Source organism: Marmota monax, unplaced genomic scaffold (genome assembly GCF_021218885.2).
Source record: "Marmota monax isolate L192 unplaced genomic scaffold, Marmota_monax_Labrador192_F-V1.1 WCK01_AAM20220418_F8-fsc00029, whole genome shotgun sequence".
Taxonomy (NCBI): domain Eukaryota; kingdom Metazoa; phylum Chordata; class Mammalia; order Rodentia; family Sciuridae; genus Marmota; species Marmota monax.
In genome coordinates, this window is record NW_026693024.1 from 17,606,147 (window position 1) to 17,624,310 (window position 18,164).

An 18,164-nucleotide genomic window follows, 5' to 3' on the forward strand; every position below is an offset into this window, starting at 1 on the left:
GATCAGTAGTTTCTTTTAATTGTCAAGTAAAATTGCATTGTAGGTATGCCCTGCAGTTTGTTTAACCATTGTCCCTGTGTTTTTGCTGTGTGAGAAAAGCTACAGTGAGCATTCTGTGCAAGTGTTCTGTGGGCCTTTTCATTTCTTACAGGCAAATACACAAGAGTGACACTACTGAGTCATGTAGTAGTTGTTTAATGTTAAGAAACTGCCAAATGGTTTTCCATGATTCTTGTGCCATGTTCCAACATTTGGTGGTGTTTTCTTTTGTGGTTTTGTTGGTATAGTGGGTATGTTTTGGCATCTCATGGGGGCATTGGTTTGCATTCCCCTGTTAACTGGTGATGCTGAGCATCTTTTTTTTTTCCTAATTTTTAAATTTTTAGTTGTACATGGATACAATATCTTTTATCAAGTTAAAGGCTTTTGATATGAGGAATAGGACAAAATTCAATTTTTTCCATATAGGTACTTAGTTTTTCAGTACTATTTGTTGAAAAGATTATTCTTTTTTTCATTGAACTAACTTGATATCATTTTTTTAAAAAAATCAATTGACCATACATGCAGTATGTACCACATTCCATAGTTCCCATTGTTTATCCTTGACCAAAATGGTCTTGTCTTGATTATTGTATCTTTTTTAAGTCTTAAAATTAGTTAGTGGTAAGTTCCTCCAACCTTTTTTTTATGATTATGTATTCTAGGACCGTTATGTTTCCATGTATGTTTTCCATAAGCTTGTCCATATCTACCCTCCAGGATTTTGATTGGAATGTGTTGAATCTGTGTATCTTTTGGAGGATAATGGACATTTTTCAGTTTTCTAACCCAGTTACTGCAAGTAATGGCTTGTGAGTCAAATCTGGCCCTTTGCCTGTTTTCATAAATAATGTTTTTTTTGTTGTTGATGGTGGTTCGTTTTAGTTATATATAACATTAGGATTAATTTTGACATAGTTATAAAAGCATGGAATATGATTTGCTCTAATTCAGACCCCAGGAGGTCCTTTTCCTACCTTTCTCCCTCCCTCTGTTCCCTTCCCTCTCCTCTACTAATCTTTCAGCTATAAAGAAAGTTTTATTGGTGCACAGCGTGCTCTTTAATTATGTAGTGTCGACGGCTGCTTTCATGCTCCATGACAGGAGTCATGATGGAGACTGCATGGTCTACAGAGCCTAAAATATTTACTATCTAGTCTTTACAGAAATCATTTCCCAGGATTCCTTAATTTCTCCCAGCAGTGTTTTCTAGTTTTCACTGAGGATGAATTTTTATTTTCAAGTTGTTTGTGGCATTTGTATAGGTATATAGTTGACTTATATGTGCTGACTTTATACCCAGAGACTTTTTTGGCTTTCCTTATTAACTTTTATAAGTCCTTTTGTAGATTCCTTTAGGTTGTCTACAAACTAATATCAACTGATATTCTTTTCTCTTTTTTTAATATTTATTTTATTTTATTTTTTTTTTTTAGTTTTTGGCGGACACAACATCTTTGTATGTGGTGCTGGGGATCGAACCCAGGCTGCACGCACGCCAGGCGAGCGCGCTGCCGCTTGAGCCACATCCCCAGCCCCTGATATTCTTTCTTTTTCTCTTTTTCTTGCCTTATTGATTTGGGCAGGACCACCACTGACATACCATACAGAGGTGGTGAAAGCCAAGCCTCCTTGTCTTACTCCTGGCCTCAATCTGACTGGAGTACTCTGCTTATTGATATAGCTTCTTGTAGATGCTCCTTTGTTAGGTTGAGGGAGAAGGTCCTTTCTTCTCCTGCTTTGCTAAGAACTTTTATTCGAAATTTTGGTTGACTTTTGCCAAATATATTTTCTTCATCTATTACGGTGATCATGTGGGTTTTTTGTCCTTTAATCTGCTAATGGGGTGAATCACACTGATTTTGAAATGTTGAAACAATCTTATATTTCTGGAAAAATTTCTCCCTTTTTTTCTAGTGTACTATGCTTTTAATATATTGCTGGGTTTTATTATGTTTTGTTAAGGATTCTGGCATCTGTGTTCATAGTGATGCTGTCACAACTCTTACAGCATCCTCGTCAGGTTCTGTCAGAGCTATGCTAGCTCCCCAAGAAGCAAATGGAGAATATGCCATGCTTTGTATTTTGTTAAACAGGGTGCATAAAGTCAGTATTAGTCCTTTTTTTAGTGTTTGGTTGACTCTTCTGGTCCAGGAGTTTGGGCCAGTATGTTTTAATTCGATTTCTTCAACAGATGTGTTATGATTCGGGTGGTTTGTGACTTGGAGATGGTTTGGAGATGCTTCAGGGCCCAGGTGCTTTTCATCTACGCTGTCAAATTTGTTGAAGTTGTTTATATTGTTCACTCTTCTTCTGTTAATGTCGGTGGCCTCTGTGGTATTCTCTCTTCTGTTCTTGTTGGTAATTTGGGAGTGAGGAATGGAAAGATCAGATCTGAGCCTAGTACCAGGTTCCTGGAATCGATGACTTGTTCTAAAATCTTTTAATTTAGCCCTTAATTATTCTTTTCAAAAAGTCATTTAATTTTAATTGACAAATGAAAAATATATGTTTGTTGTATGTAAGATGTTATTTTGAAATGCATATGCATTGTGGAGTGGCTAAATCAAGCTAATTAATTTATATATTACCTTATATATTGATTTTTTATGGGGAGAACATTTAGAATATACTGTCTTTCATCTTCAAGATCCTCAACCTCTGCTTTAGAATAGAAGAGAAAAAAGTGGGAGGGGGCTGAGGAATGCAGTGCTGAGATTGTGGGGCAGGGGAAGCTCCTCTGGCCCAGGGGGACAGTGCCTTGGTTGCACTGAATTAACCAGCACCATGCCCCAGGTGACTTCTCAAGTGAACAAGAGGCAGGCATTTCATTGTAACATTGAGAGGGGACTGCAGCCGCCGACCAGCAGTCAACAATAGAAGACTGCTTCATTAGAGTCTGGTCTTTGAACCATTTTCGCATGATTTATGTAGGTAGTGTTTTAAGGTTGAACAGTTCATTTAAAAAGATTTTGGATGAATCATTTAATAGTAGGTTACTAAATACGAGGTGTAATTTTTACATTTCTTTCTATGCTTTGACTAAAGAATAATTTGGAGCCATCCATAATTGCTCCTCTATTGCTCTCTCATAATTGAATGTACGACTTCAAAATCATCTCTGCTAATTGTTCACAGTGTTTGGGTGCGTCAGTATTTTTTCCCCCTTGGGTGGCAGTTGTCATTTTCAGCTTCTCTAACATACTTAGTTTTTGAAAACTATAGGGTTTTCTTTGGAATGACTCTTTTGTAGACAAATGATATGTGTCCATCATTGAAAACTTCAAAAGAAATACAGAAAAGAACAGAGATGCTAGCCAAGAAAATGTATGCTGTTAGTCATCATGAAATAGCCACCACTTTTTGAGAGTTTTGAGTGTTCCTGTATGAATGAAGGAGGAGTGGTTGACGGACAACTTCCTGTTAAGGAATAGTGCCAACAAGATTTTTCTTTCTTTCTTCTTTTTTTTTTTTTTGGCGGGGAGTGGGGAGTACTGGGGATTGAACCCAGAGGTGCTTGACCTCTGAACCACATCCCCAGCCCACCAACATGATTTTTGTAACATGCATTTGAAATAAGAAAAAGAAGCCAGGCTGAAATAAGAAATTGCTGAGCATGGAGTAATTATTTCCCCACCCAAAGAAATAGTGGTTTCTAAAAACTCCCTAAAAATTGAAAAATACATTATGTGACTATTGAGTTAAAATCACTCTAACCTTAAAAAAAAAAATCATAGTTCTATTAGAAGATACTAATCAACACCATGCTCTGAAATCAGTAAAAGTAATTCAGATGATATCACACTTCAGTCGACCTCCTTTTTCCCTTTCTTCCAAGTGTTTTAAATGTCATTCTCCCCCATAACCTCGTGCCCTCTGCCTTTTTCTCTCACTGCCGTAGTTCTGTGGATCCCCCGCTCCCTATGGTTTCTTCTACTGTAGTGCCTTCCCTTCCAGGTTCTGCACTGTGGTTTGTTACCTGGTTGGATGTATCTTAACATTGAGGACTTTTTTCCAGGAGGGTCTCAGAGGTGTTGGATCCCTTATGTTTTGGAAAACTTGCTTGCTTTTACTCTTAACCTTGCCCTACAATGGAAGCCTTTTTCGTCTCCTTAGGGTCCCTTACCTCCTCAGTCACTCTCCTTTGATACCTGCCATCCTGTTGTTCCTGTCTACTTGATTGCCATCCATAACCTGAACCATGGAAATATTTATTTAAACAGTGTTTACTGAGTCATCTTGGTGTTTAGCCTGGTAACACTATCAGGGACCAAGTTGAGAGTTTATTTGTGGAACAGCAGTAAGAAGAAAGGCAGCAAATTCCACGTGTTTTTGTCATTTCTTTTTTCAGGAGGCTTCCATCTCGGTACATAAAGAACTTTCTTAGGTGACTCTGATGTTTAGTCCACAGAACAAATGTACCATGCTTAATTCTGCACTTAAGGGGCAGTTAGGTTATTTGTAGATGTTATTGTTTATGACAGTACTGTAGCAAATAGCCTTCTATTGATGCCATTTTTGAGTATTTTTGTAGCATCAGTTCTTTTAAATGAAATTTTGGTATCAAAGTGTATGTTCAGTTTCAATATGATATAATTTATAAGTGCAGAGAGGATTTATAATTGTATGTAAAGCATTAAACGGTCCTCACCCAGTTTACGAAGCAGAGCAATGGCTTCCCAGGTCCTGGGTGCTCCTGCAGCGCGTCTCCTTTTCCCTTCTCTGTAAGGGCAAATGCTCTTTTGAATTTCATTGCTTTTTGTTTTATTAACTAACCTGTTAAGTGCCCATTTATCTGGCTCTTAGTATAGAAATTGAATAGCCCCTCAGAAGCCATCTGGTACTCCCTGTCTGTCACGGCCTCCAACCTTTCTCCCCTGTGTACTTATTATTCTAATTTGCAATATTGTAGATTTTTTTCCTTGTTTGAGCTTTATATAAGTGGAATCATATGGTCTGATGGGTGCGGCTCCTTCTGCTCAACATTATGTTGTGTGTACAACATGAATACATCTCACAGACGTGTAGTAGCCTGTGGTTGTAGTTCACGCCCATTGTTGTGTAGCTTGTCATCGTTTGAATATAATATGGTCTATTTGTCCATTCCACTATTGAGAAATTTTGGGTTGTCCTTATCATTTTTCCTATTACAAACCATGCTCCTTTGTACTTTTTTTTTTTTTTGGTGGTGCTGGGGATTGAACCCAGGAACTTGTGCACGCCAGGGAAGCACTCCACTAACTGAACTATATCCCCAGCGCGCTCCTTTGTATATTTTTTAATCTATCTGTTAGTGCACATGTTACAAGATTCTCTCAAGAAAATACATATAGGTTAGAATTGCTGGGTGTATCCTCTTTATGCTCTAATGAATTGCTGGTGGTGTCCTCAGTTATGAAGTCAAGTTACTATGCATTTAAAATCTCCATATTTTGTCAAATTGCTCTCCACAGTGGTATTCCTGCATGTTTTTACTAGGACATCCTCGCTCATGCAGGGTCTTAGCAAACTTTTTTGTCCGTTTAATAGGTGAAAAAGAGGTATTGAAGATAAATAGACAAGGCTATGTTTTATAAGTAAACTTAATTAAAACTTGGGTTTCTTTTGCAGCCTGAGACCTCAGATCATTGTTCCCTCCCTGAAGATCTAGTGAGTATTTCTGAGTATCCTGGATCAGAGTTAATGTGCTTTTGATGATAAGTAAATGACGGCAACGTTTCATGAGTTTCTCGTCTTCATTTGCTTGCTGATCAAAGCCTTTCTGATGTAGCTTGGTAACTGTGTTATGAAAATGTCATCAGTGGTGTTATATGTGACCCACTCCCAACTTAAAAATGTATACTGCTTTATATTAAAAGGAAGTAAAGGCTTCCTTGCCTTGCCTTAGGGCTCAGAATTACTGAACTTGTGTTTCAGGGATGACTTTATGACCCTTTCTCCACTTGAATCCTTCCCAGAAAAGAACAAGAGGGCCATAAATTGATTTTCTTGGCCTGGATTCAGCAGCAGGAGTGTCCCATGCATTTTGACCTCAATGTGACAGCTTTGTCCTTTTCATGACTAGATGTGGAAAGGGGAGTAGTATGTCTAGCTGGCAAGGACTGGCCACATTTCTGGTGTCTTCTTGAAGCTTAGCTCCCTGAGTTGGCAAGATCCGTGCAACCAGATCCAGTTTAAAATGATGTTTCAAAATTCTGGGCTTCTGAGTTCTCAAATTCTGAGAATTCTGAGTCATTCTGATTTTTAGTGATTCAGGATTAATTTGGGTTGTTCCAGGTATCTGAAATACAGGGACCAGAATGGAATTTTTAGCAAAGGGAGAAACTGACATCTAGCTAATCTACTTTAAATCCATTCTGTTACTTGAGGAGTGGGGTGTATATGTGTGTGTGTAGACATACACATATATACATACATATTTTTACAGGCTGGACCCTCATATATTCCCTTGGTATGGCAGTGGACCATATGATTTCTGGATTTGAGGTATAGACAGTATGAGATGATAGAAAGAAAGGAAAAATAACTTTAAATATTATATAATTGTTCATCCATCTGTCCCATAACACTGAGACTATTTTGCAACCAGAAAAATCTGAACTCTTAAGATAGAAGCTGTTTATGAGATATAAGTATGTAAAAAAAGGAAGAATTCTTGGAAATTGATCTGCTGGTTTTTGTGTTCAGCTGAGAGAGTCAGGTCCAGGTTGGTAGTGATGGTCATCTGCCTTACATTTTTAATGTTCCTGGGATTCTAGGGTCACAGCAGTTTCTAAGTTTTCAGTAAGTATCTTAGGTACCTGGAGCTTCTGTAGCAAGTTACCAGGATTCGCTGGAAGGCTTAGACAGTCGAGTGTGTTCTTCCACAGTCGAGTGTGTTATTCCACAGTTCTAGAGCTAGAAGCCCGAATCTGGGTGTCGGCCAAGCCGTGCTCCCTTTGCAGACTCAAGGGGGAGGGTCCTCTTGGAGGTTGCCAGAAGTTGTTAGCATTCCTTGGCATGAGGCACACTGCTTTCATCCCTGCTTGCATCATCACCACCCCTTCCCCCGGCTCTTTCTTCTCTCTCTGGCTTCCACTAAGGACTCTAGTCATGGTGAATTTGGGGCTCCCACTATGCCAGTATGAACTCATCATAACTAAGTACATCTGTAAAGACCCTGCTTCCAAATAAGGTCACGTTGTAAGGTTCCGGGTGGACATAAAATTTTGGGGAACACTAACCTAGCACAGTGGGTATTTGATGATTGAATATGCTAATAGATTGTATGTCAAGTACGGGTTCTTCAGTGGTATGTGTATTAAAGTGAGGGAGGGATGTTTGTTGGTCTGTTTACAAAATTATAGGGATCCAGGGTTGGCGACTAGCCGGAGCATGTACTAAGTATGAGTCCCATTGCTCCTACACCAGCAGAGTTCGGGTTGGTATGTCTTCAGATGGGTTTCTAGGGAAATAATAGCTGGGGGATTAGAGCAAGATGCCAAGGCCTCTAGTGGTCCTGACTCATTTTGCCCACTGAGCTGCATGACCCAGGGAACAGAAGAGAATTGGAGCAGCCTGGGTTCATGTTTTCCAAGGCACTGCATTCCACCCTCTGCATAGTCCAGCCTGAGTGCCAAGAGCTGAATCTCCATTTGCTCTTGCTTCGGGATCCGGCCAGGAAGGTGGCTGCTAGAGACAGGCTGGTGTGCTGGGAAAGGAGCTGGAGTGCCCCTGGTTTTGGTACAGTGTGGGCCTGTCAAGGATAGGTTTAACCTAAAGCAGGTGCTGAGAGCAGAGGTTGCAGGTGCATGTGGCTTTAGGGGCTGGGCATAGAAGGTGACTGAAGCAGTGGGGTATACTGTTGGGAATGTTGGGGCTCGTAGACAGTGAAAAATGTTCCAGATAGCCTCTTGTTCAGGTCTACGTTTGGCATCTTATTTGATGGTACTAGTGTACTTTTACCTTCCAAAAGTTTTTTTTTTTTTTTTTTTTTAAGTAGTTTTTGGCTAAAAGCAGTAATGATAGACTAGTACTTGGAGAATTATGTTTTTATGTCCAATTTTAACTCTTTAAAAATCTTAAGTAAAAGGGAGCTGGATGATAGATAACTGTGGAGCAGAAATAAATTTCCCTTTTGAAACTTAAAGCCAGGCTTGCAGGGTAGTAAGTGGGTGGAGCTCTAAAGATTTACCTGGCATTGGTGGGACTTTGGAGGGGGGAGACTGTCACTGTACATTAAGGCTATATTTTGCCTTAAGAAACATTGTGTGTATCATAATCCATTTGTTTTTAAATTTGTGTGTGCAGAACTCTGGTATAGAATTGTTAAGTCTGGTGGGGGGGGTAGAATAAAGGGCTAAGGATGAATGAAATGAAGATGGCCCTCTGTCCTTGGCACTAGCCGCATGTCCGTTTCTCTCTGCTGTTTTCTCTTTCTCCTGCATTTCAGAGAGTGTCAGAAGTTTCCAACCACTGGTGGTACTCCATGCTCATCCTACCTCCTTTGCTGAAAGACAGCGTGGCAGCACCCCTGCTGTCTGCCTACTACCCTGACTGCGTTGGCATGAGCCCTTCGTGTACCAGCACGAATCGTGCTGCTACTGCTGGGGATACCAGCCCTGGGAAGCTGGAGGCCTCCAAAGTGGCTCCCTCTGCGCTTGGTAAGAGCTGGTCCTGCTACTCCCTCCTTTCCAACCCTTACCCCTGCCCCCGAAGAAATGTAAGGGTGAGCAAAATGCAAAAGAATTCTTAGAAAACATAAGGAGGCATGATACAGGGCACATAATTATTCATGCATCTGGTTATATAGTCAGCTCTCCACATCCAGAGTTCTGGATCCACAAATCCAACTAACCATGGTTAGAAAACATTTGGGGGAAAAAAAAATTGTGTTGAGTATGTATAGACCTTTAATTCTTGTCATTATTCCCTAAATAATATAGAACAGCTATTTACATAGCATTTGCATTTTGCGGGGGGAGTGTAAGTCACCTAGAGGTGATTTAGAGCACACATGTATGTGGATTATATGTAAATATTATACCATCTTGGCGAAGGGACTTAAGTGTGCATAGATTTAGGTGTCCTGGGGTGGGGTGCGGCTTGGAACTAATTCCCTGAGGATGTTGAGGGATAACTGTACTGTGGACCTGTCACACCATTAGTTTACAGTGTACAGTTAACTTTTCCCTCAGTAATTTGGGAACCCTTCACATTAATCTGAACATTGGATAGTGTGTGGAGGATATGCACTCTGAACTACCAGAAGAAAGCTCTGAACTCTGTGAGCAGTACCTTTTTCTCATTTCCATCTTTCTCCTCTAATGATGCCATGGGTGATCCACTCTCAGAAAGGTGTAGAGCCTCAGGGTAGGCATGTTGCTGACTACCAACTGGAAAGAGAATCTTCAAGATTCTCCATCTTTTACTGTCTGTGCACACAGACAAACTGCATATTTTGTGGTGCGAATAGATGTTTACATTGTTTTTATTTTTCCGTAAGTTTTTATTTTTCCATAAGTTTTTAATTAATAACACTGATCCCTCTTAAAATGTAGATATGACGGAGATCAAACCGAAAGTGGTAATTCCCAGTGTTAATGAAGGTGTCATGAAATAGGTGCTCAAATCCTGTTGGAGGGTACATTTGTGAAGGACATGTTGGCAGTGTGCATCAAAAATCTTAGACAGGTACCCTTAAACCCAGCAGTGCCATTTCTAGGACTTTTTTCTGAATACCTATTGTATGAGTAAGTCCAAAGATATATACAGAAAGGAATTTGTTTTGGAATTGTGTACAACAGTGAAAAATTGAATGAAATTTAAATGCCCAGAATAGGGGAATGGCTAAGTAATAGGAAAATATATAACCATTGAAGTCATGTGTAATGACATGAAAAAGTGTTCATAGTATTCTAAATTCTAAAAAGCAAATTAGAAAATAGCACCTCTAGCATTTTCCCCAGCTTTGTAAAAGAAGTATCTGTTATATTAATATTCCTCATTTGTCAAAGCAGAATAATAGAGCATGCCCCTCAATGTAACCCCACCACTAGGACACCAGCAAGGGTTAGTGATTATTCTATTTTTTTGTGTGCCAAAAAAGTTACTATTAAAACATATCTTGAGGCTGAGGCTGTGGCTCAGTGGTAGAGCGCTTGCCTAGCACGTGCAAGGCCCTGGGTTCAATCCTCAGCACCACATAAAAATAAATAAAATTAAGATATTGTGTCTAGTTACAACTAAAATATATATATATATATATATCTTTATGAGGAGTTGTTTTATGGGTATAGAGCTTCAGTCTTGCAAGATGAGAAAGTCTCGTAGCTCTGTTGCACAACAGTGTTTTTTAAAGAATCAAAATTTTCATGCCACAGACACTAGGGTTGTGAATAACTTGTGAAGTAAGAGTGGGAAACTGTTTAGTTCATGGACATTTTATCCACTAGGTGCAAGAAGCAGAAGTTGTGCTGGATATACTGTGGGGCTCGCCCAGGTTGTGCTTTTGGGTTTGTTTTTGCTCTTTAATTCTTCTGGATTTGGAAGTGAAAGCCTGCAGGAGTTTCCTGTTTGTGTCACCTGTCAGTTCCAGGCATGAACCGGTACTTCCAGCCTTTCTACCAGCCCAATGAATGTGGCAAAGCCCTTTGTGTGAGGCCTGATGTGATGGAGCTGGACGAGCTTTATGAGTTTCCAGAGTACTCCCGGGACCCCACAATGTACCTGGCTTTGAGAAACCTCATCCTTGCCCTGTGGTATACGAATTGCAAAGTAAGTAAGCTTGGCCAGCTAGCAGCAAGGGGACAGAGGACCTCCTTGCAGGAGAGTGCTGCCCTCTGTGGGGATGGAAGCCTCAGACCAGGGCTTCTCAGCCTCAGCACTGTGGCATCTTGGGCATGCCGCCATTTGGGTGCCAGGGGGGCCATCCTATGTGCTGCAGGATGCTGAACAACAGCCCTGGCCTCTGCCCACTCTGTCAGCAACACTTCCCAGTCATGACAGCCAGATACACACTGAGGATCCCTTATCCAAAATGCTTGGGACCAGATATGTTTCCAGTTTGGGTTTTTTTCAGATATTAGAATATTTACTTGAAACTTTATCGGTCAAACTCTCTGATCCAAAAGTTAGGAATGCTCCAAAATTCTTTGAGCACTGTATTGGCACTCAGATTTTGAAGCATTTCAGATTCTTGAATTAGAGATGCTCAGCCTGTATGTTTCTGGACATTTCCAAAAGGGAATAGAACCACCACTCAGACCATATGTACATTAGAGTGCTCAGTCTAGGAATGGGAATGAGGTGCAAGACTTGGTCCAAAGAGTTCCGGCAGCACTGCCAGGAGGGAGATAAAAACAAATCAAAGATTGGATTTAAGAGATCAGGTCTCCTTACCTCAGTGTTTCCAACCAACCAAGATGGTGATTTTCACTCTGTTGGAACTGAATAAACGTTGGGAGCACCAAACAGCACCACCTTGAAAGGCGTGAACATAAGCTGGGGATGGGGGGAGTAAGAATGCCAGTAGTTTTGTTTTTGTTTTTAACAAAGACAAACTCTCTTGGCCCTAGTATTTTTCTGATTTATTATTTCTTCAGCAATTATTTGAGTCACTGTTATATACAGAATGTTGTGGGAGACTGCCACAGTGGTCTTGATTAAAGAAAGATATTCTGACTTCACTCTGATCTTTCACTGGATTAGAATCCAGTGTGAAATGAGTTGACCCAGTTAAATTCTGGATTAATACAGTTTATATGAATTATACCCAGGTGAGTATGCTGGGCAAGGTAGACATATTCATTTTGTGCCCAGATGGTTTGAGATAAGGGCTCACTAAACATTCACTAAATTATACAAAGTTGTGGTCAGAATTTTCTGTAAATAATATACATTTCAGAAACAACCTTGGATTTATTGTTTGTTATATTTCTTTTTGATTTTGAAATTTGATAGGGCTGGGCACGGTGGTGCACATCTGTAATCCCAGTGGCTCCAGAGGCTGGGGCAGGAAGATCACAAGTTCAAGGCCAGCCTCAGCAACTTGGCAAAGCCCTAAGCAACTTAGCGAGACATTTCTCAAAAAAAAAAAAAAAAAAAGGGCTAGGAATGTATCTTAGTAGTTAAGTGCCCCTGGGTTCTATCCCTGGTAACAAAAATCCCGAAAATTTGGTAGAGGGGAAGAATTTAATAAAGTCCTTGGTATTTGTATGTAGTTTATGGGTTTTTATTAGGAAGGGATACTGGGGATTGAACCCAGGGGCATTTAACCACTGAGCTACATCTGAGCCATTTTTATATTTTATTTAGAGACAGGGTCTTGTTAGGTTGCTTAGGCCTTTGCTAAGTTGCTGAGGCTGGCTTTGAACTCTAGATCCTCCTGCCTCCGCCTCCTGAACCACTGGGATTACAGGTGTGTGCTGCTGTATCTGGTTCTGTAGTTTAGGTTCTAATAAGAGTATTTATTATTTACATATGAAATAATTTGGTTAAAACAAATTTAAAAGAATTGAAGACTTTGCAGTGCTTTTTCTAAACTTTACGAGCACAAATGTCTCTCTTCAGCAGCCCCAGCAGCGTGCTGCATGTTGTTTGAGTCTGCCAGCCACATCGTCAACTCCCAGTCTGATTGATAGTGGAGCCAGATGTTGGTGACAAGTAAAGGATCCTGTCCTCAGCTTCCTGTCCTGGGCTCGGGAAGTGGACCAAGGAAAGCTAGTGTCTTTTTTTTTTTTTCCTTATAAGTTCATGACATCACTCATGAGCCAGCTTTTGCTGCTGGTACCAGCAGCAGCCCGGGTTTCTGTAAGGTCCTCTTGAGTCAGAAGGGTAATGTGTCATGCTGCCACATTCCCTCGTAGCAGTCCTTCTCAGTGAGAAGAAACGGGATGCTCAAGTATAAACTGCTGAGTCCTCTCTCCCTTCCTCCTCTTATTCCCTCCAGCACACCCCTTCTGTCCTTCCTGTCTTGCTGATAAATGGTGGATGCAAATTATCCCTAGAGGCTTTTCTTCATTATGATAAAATAAACATAATTTACCATGTTTACCATTTTAGTCATTGTGGAATGTATAGTTCATCACCACTGTCGAGTTCCAGAACTTTCTCAGTATCCCAAGAAGAAACCCCATACCTGGTCACTCTTTCCTGTCCTTCACCAGCCCTTAGTAATTGCTAATCTACTTTCTGTCTTTGTGGATTTGCCTGTTCTAGATGTTGCTTATAAATGGAATCATATAATATGTGGCCTTTTGTGACTGGCTCTTTCACTTAGCATGGTTATTTTCAAGGTTCACCAATATTGTTGCATGTATCAGAACTTCATTCCATTTTATAGTGGAAGAATAGTTCATTGTTTGGGGATATACATATGTGTGTATCTATAGATGTAGATATGTAGACAAATATGAATGGTTATGTTTATTTATCCATTGATGGACATTGGTTTTCACTGCTTGGCTGTTTGAATACTTCTGTGAACATTGTATCTAAACATGTTTTTAATTCTAGGTCATGTAATGCTGGGTCATATGATGATTTTCTGCTTACCTCTTTGAGAAATCAAAAGATTTAAAACTTATTTTTAAATTGACAAAAATTGTATCTGCTTATGATATATAATACAATGTTTTGAAAAATGTGTACTTAAGGGGCTGGGGTGGTAGAGCACTTGCCTAGTATGTGTGAGACACTGGGTTTGATTCTCAGCACTGCATTTAAATAAATAAAAATCCATTAGCAACTAAAAAGTAGTTAAAAAAAAAAAAAGAAGTATGTGTACTTTTGGAATGGCTAAATCAAGCTAATTAATATATGCAAATTTTTTTTGTGGTGAGAACACTTAAATCTACTCATTAATTTTTCAAGTGTACGGTTCCTGTTACTACCTGTAGTCCCAAGTCATGTAATAGATTTCTTGCACTCCTCTTGTCTAACAGAAACTTCGTACCTTTTGGCCAGTGTCTCCCCACCCCACCCCACCAGTCCCTGGTCCCTTCTACACTCTCTCTTGAGTTCAGCTCTTTCAGATTTCACATTTATGTAGGTGAGATTGTGCCGCTTTGCTGTCTATTCATCTGTTGACACATTTCTCAGCTCTTGTGAAAGGTGCTACACTGAACGTGGGAGCATAGACCTTGACACTGATTTCATTCCTTTTGGAAACTGACCCAGTAGTGGGATTGCTAGATGGCATGGTAGTCTGTTTTTAATTCTTAAGGAAACACTATATCATTTTGCAGGATGGCTGTGTTGATTTCCATTCCCACCCACAGTGTGCAGAGCTCCCTGTCCTCCGCCTCTCGCCCCTTTTACTTTTGCCCTTTGGTAAAGGCTGTTAGCTGGATGAGGTGATGTACAGCATTATAGTTTGAATTTGCGTCTCCCTGGTGATTAATGAGCTTGAGCATTTTATCGTGTACCCATTGGCCACTGTTACATCTTTTGAGAAATGTCCCGTTAGGTCATTTTCCCATTTTTCTGGTGCCGAGAAAGGAACAGGGCCGTGCACATATCAGCCAAAGTGCTCTACCACTGAGCCACATCCCCAGCTGCTATTTTGTCCATTTTTAAATTGGATTGTTTCTTGCTATTCATTCATTTTGAGTTCCTTGAGGTTTTTCTTAACACTTGGTCTCATTTCCAAACACAGGAAGCTCTTACTCCTCAGAAATGCATTCCTCACATCATCGTCCGGGGTCTCGTCCGCATCCGGTGCGTTCAGGAAGTGGAGAGGATACTTTATTTCATGACGAGGAAAGGTCTCATCAACACAGGCGTTCTCACCGTGGCAGCTGACCAGTACCTGCTTCCTAAAGACTACCACAACGTAGGTGCCGCTCTGCCCTGTGCTGTGGAGCCCGTGTGTCGCTGTGGGGGTACCCAGCAGACCATGGCATCACCATAGAACTCGCTTGAGGATTGTGTGGAGTGTTCCCCCCACGAGGAGGGTGCCCAGCTGTCTCCACACTGAGGAAGAGGGGAGGGATTGCTTCAGACAAGTAGCACCATGTGCTTGAGGAAAATAATTTTCTAAGAGAATTAAAAAACAGTAGGTGAACGTCAGAAAAGTGGAACAGTGCATTGTTGCCGTTGCTCTAATTTGAGTTTTGTTTCTTTTCTTTTTTTAAAGAAATCCGTCGCCATTGTTGGGGCTGGTCCAGCAGGATTAGCAGCTGCTAGGCAATTGCATAACTTTGGAATTAAGGTAAGATTTCTGGGATATGTAGGTGGAAACAGATGGTTATCTGCTTCTTTGGTCTTAATTTTCTAAGACATAGAAACCAGTTCTAATTTTAGTAGAGAATCTAAATGTGTTACCTCTTTACACTAGATCCTAGAATAGTCATAGCATTTGACATTGATTCAATAAAAGAAGGGTGGAGAAAGGTAGAAATCCTCCCAGCTTTGGAGGGAGTTTCAGACCCCATTGAGCAAATCAGGAGAAACTCTAACTTGGAGTTAAAATATAAGCTCTTGATAGATTTCCTTTGCACAGAGGCCAAGGGGAAGCCCTTGCTTCTGTTGATAGTTTGAAAAGACAAAGGACAGCCCTGCAGTTCGTTTCTTGGAAGTTCCTGAAATACTCATGTAGATTTTCTTAGGCAAATAAATCAAAGGCACTCTTTGGATCTTATTCAAAAACAAAAACCTTTGCTTTTGGAAGGAAGACTGAATTGATTGATTGCTTGAGGTAGAACTGTGTGATTTCCATAGTCCTGCAGGTATGTAAGGGGGCTTGCTCCCCTGAGGAGGGGTGGGCCCCATGCTGTTGCCAGACTCTTGCCTTAAACCAGTTCATATTGAGCCATAATAGAGACTGACAAAAACATCTATGTGATTCATTGTTCGATTCCATTAAATTAATTCACATTAACCATCCCTCAAGTTCACTGATTGGCTAGGTCTGATACATCTCTTCTTTCTCAAATTTACTTTGGAAGAACTTTGGTTTTAGTGAAAAATGAAAAATTTGTAGAATTAAATTAGCCTTTTTACTCTTCTCTACTTGGCTAAAAGAAGTGACCTTTTTTTTTTTTTTTTTTTTTTTTGGCAATATCTTCTCTGGGATGATTTTTAGAAGTTCCAGAGTTTCAGAGAAAATTTTTCAAAAGCTGTGCCTAAAAGATTTTCTTCCTGGTGGATGGAAGACCCATGTCATGGATCATTATATAGTTGGCAAAACAGAAGATTCTGAGATGGATTTATAGGACATGTGCTTGCATTTTGAAATATTTTCTGTGTGGTAGTAAACTAGAAAGTATTTTAATTGATTATTTCAGCATTGGATATTAGAGCCAGCTTTTTTGTTTGTGTTTTACTTGGGAAACCTACAGATTATATTTCATAACCAACTTGAATCTAATGTATGAAATATGATATGTGAAGAGCTTTATAATGTTTTGAACAACCAATAAAAAAAATTAAAAAAAAAAAAATAAAAAAAAAAATAAATTCTAAAAAAAAAAAAAAAAATACAGATTATATTTCAGAGAAGGTTATTAATATCCAAAGTCTAGGGAGGGGCTGTCTTTAATATTCAGCCTTCCTCTTACTCTAAAAAGAAACTAAAGTGTTAAAGTTGGAGAAAGATGGTGAGGAGCATGGAACCACACAGTGTAGCCTTCCTGGTTAGAGGAACTGAGGAATTTAGGTCTGGGGTCCCCTGCCACTTTCCTCTCATTCTTCCCAAGTGATGAAGGACAGCCAGGAGACCATCCATTCCCCTTGAGGTTAGGAAATTGATTCTTGTCTTAGGAAAAAGTTAAGGCCTATTTGTAGTGCTAAAGGGATTTTGCTACACATATAGACATTTCATAGGAAAATCAATTTTTTATCCTAATTTTAAATATAGTTTATGGAACTACTTAGTGATAGCTTTCAAAGTACATCTCACTTACTAACTTATCAAATCTTATTATCTGATTTGAGAAGGAAACAGTGAGATCACTTTAGCAGATCACTCAAATCGCTCCTCTCGGATATCTGGGTTGTTTGAACATCTGCTTTGCCTTCTGTTCACCCTCAACTGAAGTTGTTTCTTTAAAAGTATATAATAAATGAAATATGGAGATTCTTTATCAGTATCATTCTGTATTTTTAAAATATTGTCTGGTATGACTATTCTGTCCTGTTTAGATTCCCTGGTTGTCTTTTTAGGTGACTGTTCTGGAAGCCAAAGACAGAATTGGAGGCCGGGTATGGGATGATAAATCTTTTAAAGGTGTCACAGTGGGAAGAGGACCTCAGATTGTCAATGGCTGTATTAATAACCCAGTAGCACTAATGTGTGAGCAAGTGAGTTTCTTTGAGATCTGTATTGTGAACAAAGTAAAGAAAAATGTTTCATTTCATTATTGATAGTATTAATGTGGCTGGGGTGTAGCTCAGTGGTAGAGGACTTGTCTAGCATGTTTGAGGTCCTGGGTTTGATTCCCAAACTGGAAAAAAAAATAGTGTTAATGTGCTTCTAAAGTAAGTAATATTCAACAGTCTCCTCATCCCTTTTGCAAGGTAAATAAAACAGTTACCCTTCTGTCTTCCCAAGAAGGTATTTAAAAGGTTTTTTTTTTTTTTTTTTTTTCTTTTTCCCAGATCTTTAATTTTGTATGTTATTTACAGGCTACTTGTTCATAATCTTAGGGCAGCTGATCAGCAGTTAAGAATACAGGATTCTTAGTTAAAATTTTTTTTTTAAAGAATGACTTTTTTAAGTTGTTGATATATCTTTATTTTATTTACTTATTTATATGTGGTGCTGAGATTTGAACCCAGGGCTTCACATATGCCAGGCAAGTGCTCTACTGCTGAGCCACAACCCAAGCCCCTCTTATTTGACTTTCAGATAAGCAGTCATTTTTTGGTGTAGATGTGTCTCATATTACATGGAATATTTTGTCATGTTTGAGCATACTTAATTCTTTAAAAAGTGTGTTATTTATTTACTGGGGCATTCTATTTATTATCCGGTAACTTGCGAGGCCCAAGAATTTTTCTGAAACTTTTTTTGGGGGGTGGGGGGGTGCTGGGGATAGAACCCAGGGCCTCACGCATGCTAGGCAAGTGCTCTGCCACTGAGTTAGAGGAATTGAGGAATTTAGGTCCTTCAGCATTGATTGACAGTACACTCAGTTTCAGCT

At 39.7% G+C, this 18,164-nt stretch overlaps 1 protein-coding gene across 2 annotated transcripts in view; it reads left to right on the plus strand.

Annotated features, from left to right (window-relative positions):
- Positions 1 to 18,164, plus strand: part of Kdm1b (lysine demethylase 1B) — a 45,967-nt gene that overhangs the window by 13,203 nt on the left and 14,600 nt on the right. For both annotated transcript variants that reach the window (XM_046453331.1, XM_046453330.2), the window contains exons 7-12: positions 5,653 to 5,691; positions 8,474 to 8,684; positions 10,613 to 10,797; positions 14,678 to 14,854; positions 15,158 to 15,232; positions 17,185 to 17,322. In XM_046453331.1, coding sequence (XP_046309287.1) covers positions 5,653 to 5,691; positions 8,474 to 8,684; positions 10,613 to 10,797; positions 14,678 to 14,854; positions 15,158 to 15,232; positions 17,185 to 17,322 — 825 coding nt within the window. The remainder of the gene's footprint in view (positions 1 to 5,652; positions 5,692 to 8,473; positions 8,685 to 10,612; positions 10,798 to 14,677; positions 14,855 to 15,157; positions 15,233 to 17,184; positions 17,323 to 18,164) is intronic.